The 21,478-nt window shown below is 46.2% G+C and overlaps 1 protein-coding gene across 1 annotated transcript; it reads right to left on the reverse strand.

Annotated features, from left to right (window-relative positions):
* Positions 1 to 196: 196 nt before the first annotated feature.
* On the reverse strand, positions 197 to 20,098 carry LOC119946728 (procathepsin L-like). The gene is made up of 8 exons (XM_038768147.1): positions 20,019 to 20,098; positions 17,319 to 17,499; positions 13,547 to 13,669; positions 13,238 to 13,393; positions 6,581 to 6,805; positions 1,343 to 1,511; positions 651 to 768; positions 197 to 543 (listed from the first exon to the last, which is right to left on the reverse strand). The coding sequence occupies exons 2-8, from the start codon at positions 17,460 to 17,462 to the stop codon at positions 444 to 446; spliced, it is 1,035 nt and encodes a 344-aa protein (XP_038624075.1). The 5' UTR covers positions 17,463 to 17,499; positions 20,019 to 20,098; the 3' UTR covers positions 197 to 443.
* Between the last annotated feature and the right edge of the window lie 1,380 nt (positions 20,099 to 21,478).

The following is a 21,478-nucleotide window of genomic DNA, read 5'->3' on the forward strand; positions in this document are numbered from 1 at the left end:
ATGTGGCGGAGCCGGCATTCGAACTCAAAGCCCATGCCCTTTCCACTGAGCTACGCTGCTCCACTAGACCAGGAGCTCGCTGCAGGCCGGGAACATTTCCGTTGACCGCTGCACTGTCCTCTCCGAAGTGCTTAGCCCAGCGTTGTGCACCCGCTGGGCTAAACGCGACCGAACGGACGAACGACAGTCCCAGCCCTCAAGCCAACCCCACACACTTAGCTGAGGTTTTATTTAAAAAGATTTGTACATGGGGCTTTTTTAAAAAAACACAAAAATCTCCAAGTCCGTCGGATTTCAAAGGGCGAGTCGGCCTCAGTGGGGCCATCCGGTCGGTGAGGAGAGAAGTTGAGGCGGGAGGACAGAGAGGGGAGGCCGAGAAACCCCGTTTCCATCTGTCCGTCTGCCAAGGAGCCCCGTCTCCATCCGTCCGTCCGTCCGTGCGGTCATACCAGAGGGTAACTGGCAGCCGTGGCGATGCCGCAGTGGTTGTTCCGGTCCTTGGCCATAAGGATGTATCCCTTGTCGCCCCACTCCTCGCCCCAGCTGAAAGACACGGGGGCAAACATCCCTCCGGGCCCAGCTGGCCGGGGGCCGGGAGGATGGGGGTCCCCCATCCCTCGTGACCCCTGTCCGCCCCATCCGGGCCTGACCTGTTCTTGACGATCCAGAACTTCTTGCCATCCTCGTCCTTGCCCTGGGCACCGAAGCCGACCACCAGCACGCCGTGGTCCAGATCCTCGCTGCTGCACTCCGGCTCGAAGTACACCCCTGGGGATAATAATAATAATAATAATGATAATGATGGCATTTGTTAAGCGCTTACTATGTGCATAGCACTGTTCTAAGCGCTGGTGAGGTGACAAGGTGATCGGGAGAAGCTGTGTGGCTCAGTGGAAAATAGCCCGGGCTTTGGAGTCAGAGGTCATGGGTTCAAAGCCCGGCTCCGCCACTTGTCAGCTGGGTGACTTTGGGCGAGTCACTTCACTTCTCTAGGCCTCAGTTCCCTCATCTGGAAAAGGGGGATGAAGACTGTGAGCCCCACGTGGGACAACCTCATGACCTTGTATCCCCCCCGGCGCTTAGAACAGTGCTTTGCACATAGTAAGCGCTTAATAAATGCCATCATTATTATTATTATTATGATCAGGCTTTCCCACGTGGGGCTCACAGTCTTAATCCCCATTTTACAGAGGAGGCTCAGAGAAGTTATGTGACTTGCCCAAGGCCACACAGCAGACAGGTGGCAGAGCCGATATTTGAACCCATGACCTCTGACTCCATAGCCCCCGCAGGCCGTGAGCACTGGCGGGGGGTCACGGGGGCCCCGCGGGGAGAAGCCTACCGGAGTGGTAGAACTGGAAGGAGGAGTGTCCGGCGTCGATGGCCACAGAGATGGGGCCCACGGTGGCCACGGCCTTCATGAGGGCCTTCTCGTAGTGCGGGGGGACGTCCACGAAGCCTGTGTCGTTGGCCGCGGCGCACTCCGGCTTGTAGGAGCACTGGTCGTTGTCCTAATAATAATAATAATAATGATGATGGTGTTTATTAAGTAATAATAATAATAATAATAACAACGGTGTTTATTAAGCACTTATAAAGCACTGTTCTAAGCGCTGGGGACATTACAAGGCAATCCGGTTGTCCAACGGGGGGCCCACGGTCTTAGTCCCCACGTTTATCGGAAGCGGCGGAAGAAATCTGTTACTATGTTAATATGTTTGGTTTTGTTCTAGACTGTGAGCCCTCTGTTGGGTAGACCGTTGTTCTAGACCGTCTCTAGATCGATCAATCAATCAATCAATCATATTTATTGAGCGCTTACTGTGTGCAGAGCACTGTACTAAGGCGCTTGGGAAGTACAAGTTGGCAACATAGAGAGACGGTCCCTACCCAACAGTGGGCTCACAGTCTAAAAGGGGGAGATGGAGAACAAAATTGCCAATTTGGACTTTCCAAGTGCTTAGTACAGTGCTCTGCACACAGGAAGCGCTCAATAAACGCGATTGATTGATTGATTGATTGACTGAAATAGCACAATTCGGTACTGTAATTGTTCGTGGTGGAGAGATTAAGCAAACTACAAACTACAAAGAATGTAGTTGAAACACTAATGTGAGAAATGCATAGTCAATCAATCAATTGTATTTATTGAGCGCTTACTGTGTGCAGAGCACTGTACTAAGCACTAGTCCACGGTGCTGGGAGCAAACTACAAACTACAAAGAATGTAGTTGAAACAAAAACGTGAGAAATGCATAGTCAATCAATCAATCAATCGTATTTATTGAGCGCTTACTGTGTGCAGAGCACTGTACTAAGCGCTAGTCCATGGCGCTGGGAGCAAACTACAAACTACAAAGAATGTAGTTGAAACACAAACGTGAGAAATGCATAGTCAATCAATCAATCAATCAATCAATCGTACTTATTGAGTGCTTACTGTGTGCAGAGCACTGTACTAAGCGCTAGCCCATGGCGCTGGGAGCGAACTACAAACTACAAAGGATGTAGCTGAAACACAAACGTGAGAAATGCATAGTCAATCAGTCAATCAATCGTATTTATCGAGTTTTTACTGTGTGCAGAGCACTGTACTCAGCGCTAGTCCATGGCGCTGGGAGTCCAAGGATCTGGGTTCTAATCCCGGCTCTGTCACTTGTCTGCTGTGTGACCTTGGGCGAGCCACAGAACTTCTCCGGGCCTTGGTGCCCTCATCCCTCTATCCCGCGATTCGAACCCATGACCTCCGACTCCAAAGCCCGGGCTCTTTTCGCTGAGCCACGCTGCTTCTCTACAAACCTACAAACACTACCATGTTTTAACCAGGCTGAGAGGAAGACTGCAGATCTAAAAGTAGATATTATTCCAAATAGGACCGGAAGGAAGACAAAAGATCAAAAATATAATCTGGTGATTTGAGAGACTTTTTAGACTCAATAAATACGATTGATAAGCGCTTAGTCCAGTGCTCTGCACACAGTAAGCGCTCAATAAATACGATTGATGACTGATTGATTGATTGAGACAGAGTGTGTGTGTATATGTGCGTACGCATGTTCATTCATTCAACCTTATTAAGCGCTTACTATGTGCAAAGCGCTTGAATTCCCCCCCAGCACTTAGAACAATCAATCAATTGTATTTATTGAGCGCTTACTGTGTGCAGGGCACTGGACTAAGAGCTTGGGAAGCCCAAGTTGGCAACATATAGAAACGGTCCCTGCCCAACAGCGGGCTCACAGGCTGGAAGGGGGAGATGGACAACAAAACCAAACATATTAGCAAAATAAAAGAAATAGAATAGATATGTACGAGTAAAATAAATGGAGTAATAAACAAATAAATAAATAAATAGAGCAATAATAAATAAATCGAGTAATAAATAAATCGAGTAATAATAAATAGAGTAATAAATAAATAGAGTAATAAATGGAGTAATAAATAGAGTAATAAATAAATGGAGTAATAAGTAAATAATCAATCAATTGTATTTATTGAGCACTTACTGTGTGCAGAACACTGCACTAAGCGCTTGCACTGTACTAAGTGTTTAATAAATAAATGAATAAATAAATAAAATGATAAATAAATAAATAGAGTAATAGTAAACAGAGTAATAGAGTAATAAATAAATAGAGTAATAGAGTAATAAATAAATAAATAGAGTAATAAATAAATAGAGTAATGAATAGAGTAATAAATAAATAGAGTAATAATAAGTAAATAATCAATCAATTGTATTTATTGAGCACTTACTGTGTGCAGAGCACTGTACTAAGCGCTTGCACTGTACTAAGCGCTTAATAAATAAATAAAAAAATAAATAAATGAATAGAATAATAGTAAATAAATAGAGTAATAATAAATAGAGTAATAATAAATAAATAGAGTAATAAATAAGTAGCATAATAAATAAATAAATAGAGTAATAATAAGTAAATAAATAGAGTAATAAATAAATAGGTTAATAAATAAATAGATTAATAGAGTAATAAATAAATATAGAAATAAATAGAGTAATAAATACATAAAAAGAGTAATAAATAAATACAGTAATAATAAAGTAGAGTAATAAATAAATAAATATAGTGATAAATAAATATAGTAATAGAGTAATAATAAATAGAGTAATAATAAATAAATAGACTAATAAATAAATAGAGTAATGAATAAATAAATAAATAGAGTAATATTTACAGTGCTTATCACATAGTAAGCACTTAAATGCCAATATTATTATAATGAAAGCACTGTTCTAAGTGCTGGGGGGACCAGGTGGTCCCACGGAGGGGGGGCTCCCAGTCTTCATCCCCATTTGACAGATGAGGTCACTGAGGCCCAGAGAAGTTGGCCCAAGTCACACAGCTGACGCCACGGCCTCGTCTCCCCCAGAAGGCCCCGCTCTCCGTCCTGCCTTGGTTCTGGGAGCGGATCCAGGGAGTTTTCTGGGTTTTCCCGTCGCCCCCTTCCCCGCGGTCAACCCGGGTGTCAATCAATCGTATTTATTGAGCGCTTACTGTGTGCAGAGCACTGTGCTCTCCGCCCTCGACTCTCTCCCAGGCCGCCGCCGGCCAGTACGGGGGAGTTTTGACTGGTAGCCTCCGTCCCAGAGCATTCTTTTAGACTGTGAGCCCGCTATTGGGTAGGGACTGTCTCTATATGTTGCCAACTTGTACTTCCCAAGCGCTTAGTACAGTGCTCTGCACACAGTAAGCACTCAATAAATACGATTGATGATGATCCTTCCTCCTCAAATCTGGCAGACGACTACGCTCTCCCCCTTGGACGCCTCGTTGAAGGCCCATCTCCTCCCGAGAGACCTTCCTGAAGCCCTCCTTTCCTCAAAGCAGCGTGGCTCAGTGGAAAGAGCCCGGGCTTAGGAGTCAGAGGTCATGGGTTCGAATCCCGGCTCCGCCACAGGTCTGCCGTGTGACCTTGGGCAAGCCACTTAACTTCTCTGAGCCTTAGTGACCTCATCTGTCAAATGGGGATGAAGACTGGGAGCCCCACATGGGACAACTTGATCACCTTGATCACCACAATAAATACGATTGATTGATTGATTGATTGAAAGAGCCCGGGCTTTGGAGTCAGAGGTCATGGGTTCAAATCCCTGCTCCACCAATTGTCAGCTATGTGACTTTGGGAGAGTCACTTCACTTCCCTGGGCCTCAGTTCCCTCATCTGGAAAATGGGGATGAAGACTGTGAGCCCCCTGCAGGACAACCTGATCACCTTGTAACCTCCCCAGCGCTTAGAACAGTGCTTTGCACATAGTAAGCGCTTAATAAATGCCAATATTATTATTATTATTATTATGACTTTCCAACTGCTAGCCACTGGCCAAGCTGGGAATGGAACGGGTAGGCCACTGCTTGACTCTACCTCCTGGAGTCGAGACCGGTAATAATAATGATAATAATAATAATAATAATAATAATAATAATAATAATAATAATAATAATAATGGCATTTATTAAGCACTTACTATGTGCAAAGCACTGTTCTAAGCGCTGGAGGGATACAAGGTATTCAGGTTGTCCCACGTGGGGCTCACAGTCTTAATCCCATTTTACAGATGAGGGAACTGAGGCCCAGAGAAGTGAAGTGGCTCGCCCAAGGTCCCACAGCTGACAAGTGGCGGAGCCGGGATTCGAACCCAGGACCTCTGACTCCAAAGCCCGGGCTCTTTCCACTGAGCCACGCTGCTTCTCCGGTAGAGGACTGGGAACTCTCCCAGTGTCCGGGATGGGCAAGTCACTTCACTTCTCTGGGCCTCAGTGACCTCATCTGTCAAATGGGGATGAAGGCTGTGAGCCCCCCGGGGGACAACCTCATCACCTGGTTCCCTCCCCAGCGCTTCGAACAGCGCTTGGCACATAATAAGCGCTTAATACATAGATATTATTATTAGAGAAGTAGCGTGGCTCAGTGGAAATAATAATAATAATAATAATGGCATTTATTAAGCAGTTATTATGTGCAAAGCACTGTTCTAAGCACTGGGGTAGATACAAGGTAATCGAGTTGTCCCATGTGGGGCTCACAGACTTAACCCCCATTTTCCAGATGAGGGAACTGAGGCCCGGAGAAGTGAAGTGACTCGCCCAAAGTCACCCAGCCGACAAGTGGTGGAGCCGGGATTGGAACCCACGACCTCCGACTCCAAAGCCCGGGCCCTTGCCACTGGAGCCCCGCTGTGGCTTTGGAATCCGAGGTCCTGGGTGCGAATCCCGGCTCCGCCCCACGTCTGCTGGGCGACCTTGGGCGAGTCGCTTCGCTTCTCCGAGCCTCAGTTCCCTCATCTGTCAAAAATGAGGATTAAGACGGTGAGCCCCATGGGGGACACCTTGATCCCACTGTATTCCCCCAGCGCTTAGAACAGTGCTTGGCACATAGTAAGCGCTTAGCAAATGCCATCATCATTATTATGATGATGATGACATGCCATTGGTATTATTATGATAAGGGCTTCCGTACTATTAATGAGAAGAATAGTGGTTGAACACTCCCGGTCGTCTAGGCCAAGGCCTCGGCGCGCGCCCGGCCCGCAGGTGGGGAAACTGAGGCAGCCCCTCACCTTGCCCACGTAGGGGTAGGCCTCCTCAGAGTCGATGCCGCCGTTGTCCTTGATGTACTGGAAGGCGAAGTCCATGAGGCCCCCGTTGCAGCCGTGGTTGCCCTGGGGCCGGGAGCAGTCCACCAGGTTCTGCTCGCTCAGGGAAACCAGCTTGCCCGTCTTTCGGAAGTGCTGGCCCTCCAGGGCCCCCGTCGTGCTGAACGCCCAGCACGAGCCGCAATGGCCCTGCGGGGGGACCGGAGGGGGACAGAGGAAGGGATGGTAAGAGCAGTGCTTTGCATGTAGGAAGCTCTTAATAAATGCCGTTATTATTATTATTATTATTATGGTATTTGTTAATAGTGCTTAATAAATGTCATTATTATCATTATTATTATTATTATTATGGTATTTGTTAATAGCGCTTCATAAATGCCATTATTATTATTATTATTATTATGGTATTTAATAAGTAATAAGTAAGCGCTTAATAAATGCCAATATTATTATTATTATTATTATTATTATTATTATGGCATTTGTCAATAGTAAGCACTTAATAAATGCCATTATTATTAGTAATAGTATTATGGTATTTGTCAATAGGAAGCGCTTAATAAATGCCATTATTATTATTCTTATTACTATTATTGTTATTATTATGGTATTTGTTAGTACATGCTTAATAAATGCCACTATTATTATTATTGTATTTGATAATAGTAAGTGCTTAATAAATGCCATTATTATTATTATTACTATTACTATGGTATTTATTAATAGTAAGCACTTAATAAATGCCATTATTAATATTACTATTATGGTATTTGTTAATAGTAAGCACTTAATAAATGTTATTATTATTATTATTATTATTGTTATTATGGTATTTCTTAACAGTAACTTAATAAATGCCATTATTATTATTATTATTATGGTATTTGTTAATAGTAAGTGCTTAATAAATGCCATTATTATTATTACTATGGTATTCGTTAATAATAAACACTTAATAAATGACATTATTATTATTATTATTATTATTATGGTATTTGTTAATAGTAAGCACTTAATAAATGCCATTATCATTATTATTATGGTATTTGTTAATAGTAAGTGCTTAATAAATGTCATTATTATTATTATTATGGTATTTGTTAATAGTAAGCACCTAATAAATGCCATTATTATTATTATTATTATTATTATTATTATTATTATTATCATGGTATTTGTTAATAGTAAACACTTAATAAAAGCCATTATTATTATTATTATGGTATTTGTTAATAGTAAGTGCTTAATAAATGTTATTATTATTATTATTATGGTATTTGTTAATAGTATGCACTTAATAAATGCCATTATCATTATTATTATTATTATGGTATTTGTTAATAGTAAGTGCTTAATAAATGTTATTATTATTTTTATCATTATTATTTTTATTATTACTATGGTATTTGTTAATAGTAAGCACTTAATAAATGCCATTATTATTATTATTGTATTTGTTAATAGTGAGCGCTTGATAAATGCCATTATTATTATTATTATTATGGTATTTGTTAATAGTAAGCACTTAATAAATGCCATTATTATTATTATTATTATCATTATGGTATTTGTTAATAGTAAACACTTAATAAATGCCATTATTATTATTATTATTATTATTATTATTATGGTATTTGTTAATAGTAAGCACTTAATAAATGTCATTATTATCATTATTATTATTATTATTATTATTATTATGGTATTTGTTAATAGTAAGCACTTAATAAATGTCATTATTATCATTATTGTTATGGTATTTGTTAATAGTAAGCGCTTAATAAATGCCACTATTATTATTTTTATTATGGTATTTGTTAATAGTAAGCGCTTAATATATGCCATCATTATTATTATTATTATTATTATGGTATTTGTTAATAGTAAGCACTTAATAAATGTCATTATTATTATCATTATTATGGTATTTGTTAATAGTAAGCACTTAATAAATGCCATTATTATTATTATTATTATTGTATTTGTTAATAATAAGCACTTAATAAATGCCATTATTATTATTATTATTATTATGGTATTTGTTAATAGTAAGCGCTTAATAAATGCCATTATTATTATTATTATTATTATGGTATTTGTTAATAGTAAGTGCTTGATAAATGCCATCATGATTATTATAATTATTATTAATTGCCATTATTATTATTATTATTATTATTATTATTATTATGGTATTTGTTCAGCGCCTACTATATGCCAAGCACTGTTCTAAGCACTAGAAGTGAATTAGGACTGAAGGGTGGCCCAGAACGGATGCCCAATAACCCAAATCCCAGTGATTGCGTCCCCCTCTCCATCCCCTCTTTCTTACCTCCTTCCCTTCCCCACAGCACCTGTATATATGGATATATGTTTGTACAGATTTATTACTCTATTTATTTATTTATTTTACTTGTACATATCTATTCTACTTATTTTATTTTGTTAATATGTTTGGTTTTGTTCTCTGTCTCCCCCTTCCAGACTGTGAGCCCGCTGTTGGGTAGGGACTGTCTCTAGATGTTGCCAACTTGTCCTTCCCAAGCGCTTAGTCCAGTGCTCTGCACACAGTAAGCGCTCAATAAATATGATTGAATGAATGAATGAATGAATTTTACTTGTACATATCTATTCTATTTATTTTATTTTGTTAATATGTTTTGTTTTGTTGTCTGTCTCCCCCTTCTAGATTGTGAGCCCACTGTTGGGTAGGGACCGTCTCTAGATGTTGCCAACTTGTACTTCCCAAGCACTTAGTCCAGTGCTCTGCACACAGTAAGTGCTCAATAAATACAATTGATTGATTGATTCATGTACAAGTAAAATAAATAAGTAGAGTAATAAATACAAACATGTACAAGTAAGTACTTTTAATAAATGCCATTATTATTATTATTATTATTATGGCATTTGCTAAGCACTTACTATGTGTCAAGCACTGTTCTAAGTGCTGGGGAGGTTACAAGGTGATCAGGTTACAGTCACTCACTCACTCACAGTCTTCATCCCCATTTTCCAGATGAGGGAACTGAGGCCCAGAGAATAATAATAATAATGATATTCATTCATTCAATCGTTTTTATTGAGCACTTACTGTGTGCAGAGCACTGTACTAAGCGCTTGGAAAGTCCAAGTTGGCAACATAGAAAGACGGTCCCTACCCAACAGCAGGCTCACAGTCTAGAAGGGGGAGACAGAGAACAACACAAAACATATTAACAAAATAAAATAAGTAGAATAAATATGTACAAGTAAAATAAATAGAGTAATAAATACGTACAAACATATATACATATATAAGTAAGCACTTGGTAAATGCCATTATTATTATTATTATTATGGTATTTGTTAAGTGCTTAGTAAATGCCATTATTATTATTATTATTATTATTATTATTATTATTATTACTATTATGGTATTTGTTCAGCATTTACTACGTGCCAAGCACTGTTCTAAGCGCTGAGGTTACAAGGTGATCATGTTGTCCCACGGAGGGCTCACAGTCTTCATCCCCATTTTTCAGATGAGGGAACTGAGGCCCAGAGAATAATAATAATAATGATATTCATTCATTCAATCGTATTTATTGAGCGCTTACTGCGTGCAGAGCACTGTACTAAGCGCTTGGGAAGTACAAGTCGGCAACACATAGAGACGGTCCCTACCCAACAGCGGGCTCACAGTCTAGAAGGGGGAGACAGACAACAACACAAAGCATATTAACAAAATAAAATAAGTAGAATAAATATGTACAAGTAAAATAGAGTAATAAATACATACAAACATATATACATATATAAGCGCTGAGTAAATGCCATCATTATTATTATTGTATTTGTTAAGCGCATACTACATGCCAAGCACTGTTCTAAGCGCTGGGGAGGTTACAAGGTGATCAGGTTGTCCCATGGGGGGGCTCACAGTCTTCAATCCCATTTTCCAGATGAGGGAACTGAGGCCCAGAGAATAATAATAATAATGATATTGATACATTGTCGTATTTATTGAGCACTTACTGTGTGCAGAGCACTGTACTAAGTGCTTGGGAAGTCCAAGTTGGCAACCTATAGAGACGGTCCCTACCCAACAGTGGGCTCACAGTCTAGAAGGGGGAGACAGACAATAAAACAAAACATATTAACAAAATAAAATAAATAGAATAAATATGTACAAATAAAATAAATAGAGTAGTACAAACATATGTACATATATACAGGTGCTGTGGGGAGGGGAAGGAGGTAAGGCGGGGGGATGGAGAGGGAGATGAGGGGGAATAAATGATAGCATTTATTAAGCACTTACTATGTGCAAAGCACTGTTCTAAACGCTGGGGAGGTTACAAGGTGATCAGGTTGTCCCACGGGGGGCTCACAGTTTTCATCCCCATTTTCCAGATGAGGTAACTGAGGCCCAGAGAATAATAATAATAATAATAATAATAATAATAATAATAATAATAATATTATTAAGCACTTACTATGTGCAAAGCACTGTTTTAAGTGCTGGACTAGAAGGGGGAGACAGGCAACAAAACATGTAGACAAACACCATCACTATTATTATTATTATTAGACCGTAAACTCACGGCAGGTAGGGAAAGCACCTATCGACTGTTATATGGTGCTCTCCCAAGCGCTTAGCCCAGTGCTCTGCCCCCAGCAAACGTTCAATACACTTGCCTGCTGTGTGACCTCGGGCAAGTCACAGAACTTCTCCGGGCCTCGGTTTCCTCATCCGTAAAATGGAGATTAAGACCGTGAGTCCCAAGCGCTTCAGTACAGTGCTCTACACACAGTAAGTGCTCAATAAATACGATTGAAATACGATTGAATGAATGTGGGGACAGGAACTGTGTCGATTCTAATGAGCTTATATCCACCCCAGTGTCTGGCACATAGTAAGCGCTTAACACGTACTATTTACATGTCTACATGTTTTGTCACCTGTCTCCATGTTTTGTTGTCTGTCTCCCCCTTCTAGACTGTGAGCCCGTTGTTGGGGAGGGACTGTCTCTATATGTTGCCGACTTAGACTTCCCAAACGCTTAGGACAGTGCTCTGCACACAGTAAGCACTCAATAAATACGATTGAATGAATGAATGAATAACAAGCGCTTAACACGTACTATTTACACGTCTCCATGTTTTGTCACCTGTCTCCATGTTTTGTTTTGGTCTGTCTCCCCCTTCTAGACCGTGAGCCCGTTGTTGGGGAGGGACCGTCTCTATATGTTGCCGACTTGGACTTCCCAAGCGCTTAGTACAGTGCTCTGCACACAGTAAACGCTCAATAAATACAATTGAATGAATGAATGAATAGCAAGCGCTTAACAGGTACTATTTACACGTCTACATGTTTTGTCACCTGTCTCCATGTTTTGTTTTGTGGTCTGTCTCCCCCTTCTAGACTGTGAGCCCATTGTTAGGGAGGGACCGTCTCTATATGTTGCCAACTTGAACTTCCCAAGCGCTTAGTACAGTGCCCTGCACACAGTAAGCGCTCAATAAATACGACTGAATGAATAGTAAGCACTTAACACGTACTATTTACATGTCTCCACGTTTTGTTTTGTTGTCTGTCTCCCCCTTCTAGACTGTGAGCCCGTTGTTGGGTAGGGACCGTCTCTATTTGTTGCCGACTTGGACTTCCCAGGTGCTTAGTACAGTGCTCTGCACACAGTAAGCGCTCAATAAATACGACTGAATGAGTGAATACACGCCACTGACTGAATGATTGAATCTCTACCTTTCCCGGTGTCAAACAGATGCCCACTGCTCTCGTTTACCTTGGCCCGGCTTTTAAACGGGCAACTCGTTCCGTGGCTGCAGAGCTGTCATTCATTCACTCATCCAATCGTATTTATTGAGCGCTTACTGTGTGCAGAGCACTGTACTAAGCGCTGTCCCCTCTTCCGCTTTCACGATCCGTATCTGCCTCTCCCCCGGCGGATCCAGAAACCCCTTGAGGGAAACCTCTGAGCCCTCTGTCCTCTTAGGAAGAGGGTGGGCCAGTGGAAGTCAGAGGACCTGGGTTCTAATCCTCCCTCCCTTCAGGGCTCATTGAAGACACACCTCCTCCAAGAGGCCCTCCCTGACAAAGCCTTCCTTTCCTCTTCTCCCACTTTCGTTGGCATCGCCCCGACTTTCTCCCTTCATTTACCCCCTCCCGGCCCCACACCGCTTATAGCTCAGTGGAAAGAGCCCGGGCTTTGGAGTCCGAGGTCAGGGGTTCAAATCCCGGCCCTGCCACTTGTCAGCTGGGTGACTCTGGGCAGGTCACCTTCATTCATTCATTCACTTTTAGACTGTGAGCCCACTGTTGGGTAGGGACTGTCTCTATATGTTGCCAATTTGTACTTCCCAAGTGCTTAGTACAGTGCTCTGTACACAGTAAGCGCTCAATAAATATGATTGATGATGATGATGATGATTCATTCAATCAATCGTATTTATTGAGCGCTTACTGTGTGCAGAGCGCTGGACTAAGCGCTTTGGAAGTCCAAGTTGGCATCATCTAGAGACCATCATCTACCCAACAGCGGGCTCACAGTCTAGAAGGGGGAGACGGACAACAAAAGAAAAAACATATTAATAAAATAAATAGAATAGTAAATATTCTACCTGATTCTTCACAGGAGTCACATAACCCTTCTGTCTCCAGTCCACAGATTTGGGGGTTTCCACAAAGTTGGGCTCAAGGAAGGATGACCCCGGCGCTTTCTGGGCTGACTTGTCGTGTCTAAAGCCGTTCATCACCTGCTGGAATTCTTCGGTCGTCTTTTGCAGAAAATAGAAAGAGGACCGAAATGAAGAAAAAAAAAAATGAACTAAATTCTCTACCGGCGGACGTAAATTACAAAGTCCTGGAGGGTAGGTCCCGCTGCTTCTGGACTCCGTCTCCCGGCCCCCCGAGAGACACGAGGCGCTCACCATGTCGCCGAAATGGTTCATTTCCACCCTGAAGCTGTGCTTCCCCATGCTGTACTCCATGTTGTGCGTCTGGATCATTTTCAGATTCTTCTCCCACACCGCCCTTCTCCAGCCATCTTCGTTCTGTGAGGCCAGAATGCTTTTCATTCATTCATTCATTCAACCGTATTTATTGAGCGCTTACTGTGTGCAGACCACTGACCTAAGCGCTTGGGAAGTACAAGTTGGGTGAACGGGGGACGCGCATAATAATAATAATGGCATTTATTAAGCGCTTACTATGTGCCAAGCACCGTTCTAAGCACTTGCGGGGGGGGGATACAAAGTGATCAGGTTGTCCCACGGCGGGCTCCCAGTCTTCACCCTAATTTGACAGATGAGGGAACGGAGGCCCAGGGAAGTGAAGTTGCTTCCCCAAAGTCACACAGCTGACAGTTGGCGGTGCTGGAATTTGAATCCATGACCTCTGACTCCCAAGCCCGGGTTCTTTCCACTGAGCCACGCTGCTTGGTTCTAACCACGACATTCATTCATTCAATGGTATTCACTGAGCGCTTCCTGTGTGCAGAGCACTGTACTAAGCACTTGGGAAGTACAAGCGCTTGGAGAAGCAGCATGGCTCAGTAGAAAGAGCCCAGGCTTTGGAGTCAGAGGTCGTGGGGTCAAATTCCAGCTCCGCCACTTGTCAGCTGGGTGACTTTGGATGAGTCACTTCACTTCTCCGGGACTCAGTTCCCTCACCTGTAAAATGGGGATTAATACTGGGCGCCCCACGTGGGACAGAATTGTGTCTGGCCTGATTAGCTTGTACCTACCACAGTGCTTAGAACAGGGCCTGGCACATAATAAGAGCTGAACAAATACAGGAAAGGAAAGAAAAAGATAAAGAAAAAGGGAAAGAAAAAGAAAAAAGGGAAAGAAAAAGGAAAAATGGAAAGAAAAAGGAAAAAGGGAAAGAAAAAGAAAAAAGGGAAAGAAAAAGGAAAAAGGGAAAGAAAAAGGAAAAAGGGAAAGAAAAAGAAAAAAGGGAAAGAAAAAGGATAAACGGAAAGAAAAAGGAAAAAGGGAAAGAAAAAGAAAAAAGGGAAAGAAAAAGGATAAACGGAAAGAAAAAGGAAAAAGGGAAAGAGAAAGAAAAAAGGGAAAGAAAAAGAAAAAGGAAAGAAAAAGTAAAAAGGGAAAGAAAAAGATAAAGGGAAAGAAAAAGATAAAGGGAAAGAAAAAGAAAAAGGGAAAGAAAAAGGGAAAGAAAAAGGGAAAGAAAAAGATAAAGGGAAAGAAAAAGAAAAAGGGAAAGAAAAGAAAAAGGGAAAGAAAAGAAAAAGGGAAAGAAAAAGAAAAAGGGAAAGAAAAGAAAAAGGGAAAGAAAAAAGGGAAAGAAAAGAAAAAGGGAAAGAAGAAGAAAAAGGGAAAGAAAAAGAAAAAAGGGAAAGAAAAAGGAAAAGGGAAAGAAAAGAAAAAAGGGAAAGAAAAGAAAAAGGGAAAGAAAAGAAAAAGGGAAAGAAAAGAAAAAGGAAAAAAGAAAAAGGAAAGAAAGAAAAAGGAAAGAAAAGGAAAGAAAGGAAAAGAAAAAGGAAAGGAAAAGAAAAAGGAAAGGAAAAGGAAAGAAAAAGGAAGGGAAAGGAAAGAAAAAGGAAGAGAAAAAGGAAAAGAAAAAGGAAAGAAAAAGGAAAGAAAAGAAAAGAAAAAGGGATTGAATCTCCATTTTACAGGCGAGGGAACTGAGGCACAGACTGTGAGCCCCACGTGAGGCCTAATTTCCTTCTATTTACCCCAGTGCTTATTACAGTGCTTGGCACATAGCGAGTGCTTAATAAACGCTACAATTATCATTATTATTATTACAAGTCAATCAGGTTGGACACAGTCCCTGTCCCACCTGGGGTTCACAGTCTTACTCCCCATTTTTATAGATGAGGTAACTGAGGCCCAGAGAAGTGAAGCGACTTGCCCACGGTCACACAGCAGACAAATGGCGGAACCAGGCTGAGAACACAGGTTCTTCTTCTGATGATGATGATGACGATGATGACATTTGTTAAGCACTTACTACATGCCAAGCACTGTTCTAAGCACTGGAGGAGATGCATGGTGATGAGGTTGTTCCCCGGGGGCTCACAGTCTTCATCCCCGTTCGACAGATGAGGGAACTGAGGTGCAGAGAAGTGAAGTGACTCACCCAGAGTCACCCAGCCGACAAATGGCAGAGCCGGGATTCGAACCCACGAACTCTGACTCCCAAGCCCGGGTTCTTTCCACTGAGCCACACTGCTTGGTTCTAACCACGACATTCATTCATTCAATGGTATTCACTGAGCGCTTCCTGTGTGCAGAGCACTGTACTAAGCGCTTGGGAAGGACAAGCACTTAGAGAAGCAGCGTGGCTCAGTGGAAAGAGCCCGGGATTTGGAGTCAGAGGTCGTGGGTTCAAATTCCGGCTCCGCAACTTGTCAGCTGGGTGGCTTTGGCCTAGTCACTTCACTTCTCTGGGCCTCAGTTCCCTCATCTGAAAAATGGGGATGAAGACCGTGAGCCCCCCGGGGGACAACCTCATCACCTTGTAACTTCCCCAGTGCTTAGAACGGTGCTTACTACGGTGCTCTGCACACAGTAAGCGCTCAATAAATACGACTGAATGAATGTTGTGTGACATTGGGCAAGTCACTTAACTTCTCTGAGCCTCAGTCAGCTCAACTGTAAAATGGGGATGAAGACTGCGAGCCCCCCATGAGATCACCTTGTAACCTCCCCAGCGCTTAGAACAGTGCTTGGCACATAGTAAGTGCTTAATAAATGCCGTTATTATTATTATTACTACTACAAGTCGGCAACATATAGAGACATATAGGGAAGCAGCATGGCTCAGTGGAAAGAGCACAGGCTTTGGAGTCAGAAGTCATGGGTTCGAATCCCAACTCTGCCACAAGTCTGTTGTGTGACACAACTTCTCTGAGCCTCTGTTGCCTCATCTATAAAATGGGGATTAAGACTGCGAGCCCCACGTGGGACGACTCGATCACCTTATATTCCCCCCAGCGCTTAGAACAGTGCCTTGCACATAGTATGTTGCCAACTTGTACTTCCCAAGCGCTTAGTACAGTGCTCTGCACGCAGTAAGCGCTCAATAAATACGATTGATTGATTGATAGTAAGCGCTCAACATTCATTCATTCAATCATATTTATTTATTGGTTTTGGTTTTCTTCTCTGTCTCCCCATTTTAGACTGTGAGCCCGCTGTTGGGTAGGGACTGTCTCTATATGTTGCCAACTTGGACTTCCCAAGCACTTAGTACAGTGCTCTGCACACAGTAAGCGCTCAATAAATACGATTGATTGATTGATTGATGGAGCGCTTACTGTGTGCAGAGCACACAAATGCCACCATTATTATATAGAGACGGTCCGTACTGACAACGGGCTCACCCTGCTGCTTCCCACCCCAGAATCAATCAATCGTACTTATTGAGCGCTTACTGTGTGCAGAGCACTGTACCAAGCGCTTGAGAAGCATCCACTAGACTTTGAGCCCACTGTTGGGTAGGGACTGTCTCTATATGTTGCCAACTTGTACTTCCCAAGCGCTCTGCACACAGTAAGCGTTCAATAAATACGATTGATTGATTGATTGATTGATTGATCCACGACAGGGCCCTCCTCTACCCTGGCAGTTGACGGTTCTCCGGCCCTCTCCCAAGCGCGTAGCGTGGCGCTTCGCGCCCAGTCGACGCTCAATAAATAGGACCGGCCTGACGGGGCGCCCGGTGACTCACCTCCCGGTAATCCCGTTTATGCCAGGACTTCCAGCGTTCCCAGTGTTGGTCCAGGGTGGAGTCGAGGTGAGGGAGACTGAGGCCGGGGGACACGGCGGTGGCGACCACCAGGATCAGGGTGACCAGGCCCTGGAGGGAGGCCATGCTGGGCACCCGGCGGGGCGGGATGAGGGGGACGCACCTGGTGGAGGGACGGACATGCGGGTGGAGGGGTCCAGGGGGGGTCCAGCTGGACAAGGACAGTTCCTCCCACCCCCCAGTTTGTCCCTGGGCTGCTGGGTGGGGGGTCTCGCCTGGCAAACCCTGATAGAGCAAGACCCCCCACCCAAATCACTGACCCCCTCCCCACTTTCCCCGACCCCAGAGGGCAGGCCTAAGGGTCGCAGGGCCACCCCCCTGTCCTGGGGGGCAGTTAGGCTGGGGGGCAGTTAGGGGGTCTGCCAAGGGGCTGAAAGAAAGACAGGCCCTGGACTTACCTTACCCCCCCCCCCCCGCCCCGCCCCGGCCCACCCCCAGGAGGCTGCTGACATCAATCAATCAATCGTATTTACTGAGCGCAGAGCACTGGACTAAGCGCTTGGGAGGGACAAGTTGGCAACATCCCAGTCCTCGCTCTGCAGGCACAGGTGAGTAAACTTCGGGGAGGAAGCGGGAGACGGGTCACCCCAGGGAGACGCCCGCCCACCCATACACACAAACACACACATACACACCCCTGCGGCTTGGGACAAGAGCTCAGTCCGGTGCTCGGCACAGGGTAAGCGCTCAGTAAATTCCACTGATTGACAAAATAGGATTGTCTGCCTGTGGCCCAGCCTGACCCCTGACCCCAGTGCAGCCCCCGGCCCAGCCTGGCCCCCCGAGTTCTCTCCCCAGTCCCCGGCCCCCTGATCCCCCCTGTAGCCCCCGGCCCCCTGCTCCCCCCTGCAGCCCCCGGCCCACCCTGACCCCTGACCCCACTGTAGCCCCCGGCCCCCGATCCTCCCTGTAGCCCCCGGCCCAGCCTGAGCCCTGACCCCACTATAGCCCCCAGCCCCCTGATACCCCCCGCAGCCCCCGGCCCAGCCTGACCCCTGACCCCACTGTAGCCCCCAGCCCAGCCCTGGCCCCCTGTGTTCTCTCCAGCCCCCTGATCCCCCCTGTAGCCCAGAGCCCAGCCTGACCCCTGACCCCACAGCAGCCCCCGGCCCAGCCCTGGGCCCCCAAATTCTCTCCAGCCCCCCAGCCCCCTGATCCCCCCTGCAGCCCCCACCCCAGCCTGCCCCTTGACCCCACAGCAGCCCCCGGCCCAACCCGGCCCCTGATCCCCCTTGCAGCCCCCTGATCCCCCCTATAGCCCCCGGCCCAGCCTGCCCCCTGCCCCCACAGCAGCCCCCGGCCCAGCCCGGCCCCCAAATTCTCTCCAGCCCCCTGATCCCCGCTGTAGCCCCCAGCCTGGCCTGCTCCCTGCCCCCACTGCAGCCCCCGGCCCAGCCCCGGCCCCCCAAATTCTCTCCAGCCCCCTGATCCTCCCTGTAGCCCCCAACCCGGCCTGCCCCCTGACCCCACAGCAGCCCCCGGCCCCCTGATCCGCCCCCTGTAGCCCCCGGCCCAGCCTGACCCCTGACCCCATTGTGGTCCCAACCCAGCCCTGGGCCCCCAAATTCTCTCCAGCCACCGGCCCAGCCCCCCAGCCCCCTGATCCCCCCTGAAGCCCCCAGGCCCCTGATCCCCCTTGTAGCCCCCACCCCAGCCTCACCCCTGGCCCCACGGCAGCCCCCGGCCCAGCCCGGCCCCCCTCAGTTCTCTCCAGCCCCCTGATTCCCTCCTGTAACCCCCGGCCCCCCAAATTATCTCCAGCCCCCTGATCCTCCCTGTAGCCCCCAGCCCAGCCTGACCCCTGACCCCACAGCAGCCCCCGGCCCCCTGATCCCCTTGCAGCCCCCTGATCCCCTCCTGTAGCCCCCGGCCCAGCCTGCCCCCTGCCCCCACAGCAGCCCCCGGCCCAGCCCGGCCCCCCAAATTCTCTCCAGTCCTCTGATCCCCCCTGTAGCCCCCAGCCCGGCCCCCCGAGTTCTCTCCAGCCCCCTGATCGCCCCTGTAGCCCCCAGCCCGGCCTGCCCCCTTATCCCCCCTGTAGCCCCCGGCCCAGCCCCGGCCCCCCAAACTCTCTCCAGCCCCCTGATCCCCCCTGTAGCCCCCGGCCCAGCCCGACCCCCAAACTCTCTCCAGCCCCCTGATCCCCCATGTAGCCCCCGGCCCATCCCGGCCTCCCAAATACTCTCTAACCCCCTGATTCCCCCTGTAGCCCCCAGCCCGGGCCCCCAAATTATCTCCAGCCCCCTGATCGCCCCTGTAGCCCCCAGCCCGGCTTGCCCCCTTATCCCCCCTGTAGCCCCCGGCCCAGCCCCGGCCCCCCAAACTCTCTCCAGCCCCTTAATCCCCCCTGTAGCCCCCACCCCAGCCTGCCCCCTGCCTCCACAGCAGCCCCCGGCCCAGCCCGGTCCCCCGACTTCTCTCCAGCCCCGATCCCCCCTGTAGCCCCCAGCCCGGCCCCCCAAATTATCTCCAGCTCCCTGATCCCCCCAGTAGCTTCCAGCCCGGCCCCCCAAATTCTCTCCAGCCCCCTGATCCCCCCTGTAGCCCCCAGCCCGGGCCCCTGATCCCCCCTGAATCCCGTTCCCCGCCAGGAGGGAGACCCCCAACCCTCCCCCGGCCCACCTGAAAGCGGAGAACAGGCACTGCACGACACTGAACGGCACTGCACTGCACGGCACTGCACGGGACCCCAGCTCAGCCGGCGGCCACTGCCCGTCTGGCCGGGCCTCGGCCCCCCGGCTCCGCCTTATATGCGGGCCCGGACCCCAGGCCCCACCCCCGGACATCACCCAGAAGCAGCGTGGCTCAGTGGAAAGAGGCCGGGCTTCGGAGTCCGAGGTCATGGGTTCAAATCCCGACTCCTCCGCTTGTCAGCTGGGTGACTTTGGGCCAGTCACTTCACTTCTCTGGGCCTCCGTTCCCTCCTCTTATCCCCTCTAGTATAAATGCACCTAGATGGTGGCTGGCCAATGGGTGGGATTCATTTCCTAGGAGAGTTCGAGTGTCTATTACTCTATTTATTTATTTATTTATTTATTTATTTTACTTGCACTTATAGATTCTGTTTGTTTTTATTTTATTTTATTCTATTTATTTTATTTTGTTGATGTGTTTGGTTTTGTTCTCTGTCTCCCCCGTCTAGACTGTGAGCCCACTGTTGGGTAGGGACCGTCTCTATATGTTGCCAGCTTGGACTTCCCAAGCGCTTAGTACAGTGCTCTGCACACAGTAAGCGCTCAATAAATACGATTGATTGAAAATGGGGATGAAGACCGTGAGCCCCACGGGGGGCAACCTCATCACCTTGTATCCTCCCCGGCGCTTAGAACAGTGCTTGGCATATAGTAAGCGCTTAATAAATGCCATTATTATTATTATTATTATCCTGGGCCTCAGTTCCCTCCTCTGTCAAATGGGGATGAACACCGTGAGCCTCATCATCTTGTATCCTCCCCGGCGCTTAGAGCAGTGCTTGGCACATAGTAAGCGCTTAATAAATGCCATTATTATTATTATTATCCTGGGTCTCAGTTCCCACCTCTGTCAAATGGGGATGAAGACCGTGAGCCCCACGGGGGACAACCTCATCATCTTGTATCCCCCCCGGCGCTTAGAGCAGTGCTTGGCACATGGTACGCGCTTAATAAATGCTATTATTATTATTATTATTATTGTTATTATTGTTATTATTATTATTATTATTATTAGTCGAATCCCGACTCTGCCGCTTGTCAGCCAGGTGACTTTGGGCAAGTAACTTCACTTCTCTGGACCTCAGTTCCCTCCTCTGTATAATGGGGATGAAGACTGGGAGCCCCACGGGGAACAACCTGATCACCTTGTATCCTTCCCGGCGCTTAGAACAGTGCTTGGCACATAGTAAGCTCTTAATAAATGCCATCATTATTGGGGCGCCCCCTTTCCGATTGAGTGAATGAATGAACTTGTACTTCCCAAGCGCTTAGTACAGTGCTCAATAGTACAGTAAGAGCACAGTGCTCAATAGTACAGTAAGAGCACAGTAAGCGCTCAATAAATACGATTGATTGTTTGATTTCCGCACAGGCCGCGCCCCCTGCTCG

The sequence above is a fragment of the Tachyglossus aculeatus genome, chromosome Y3, assembly GCF_015852505.1.
Source record: "Tachyglossus aculeatus isolate mTacAcu1 chromosome Y3, mTacAcu1.pri, whole genome shotgun sequence".
In the NCBI taxonomy this organism is placed as follows: domain Eukaryota; kingdom Metazoa; phylum Chordata; class Mammalia; order Monotremata; family Tachyglossidae; genus Tachyglossus; species Tachyglossus aculeatus.

Excerpts from the sequence above, each read along its gene's own strand:
- LOC119946728 (XM_038768147.1), bottom strand. The coding sequence starts at position 17,462 with ATGGCCTCCCTCCAGGGCCTGGTCACCCTGATCCTGGTGGTCGCCACC. Across the intron at positions 6,806-13,237 it reads TGACTCCTGTGAAGAATCAG|GGCCATTGCGGCTCGTGCTG; the intron begins GTAGAATATTTA and ends GTCCCCCCGCAG. Across the intron at positions 544-650 it reads TTCTGGATCGTCAAGAACAG|CTGGGGCGAGGAGTGGGGCG; the intron begins GTCAGGCCCGGA and ends CGTGTCTTTCAG.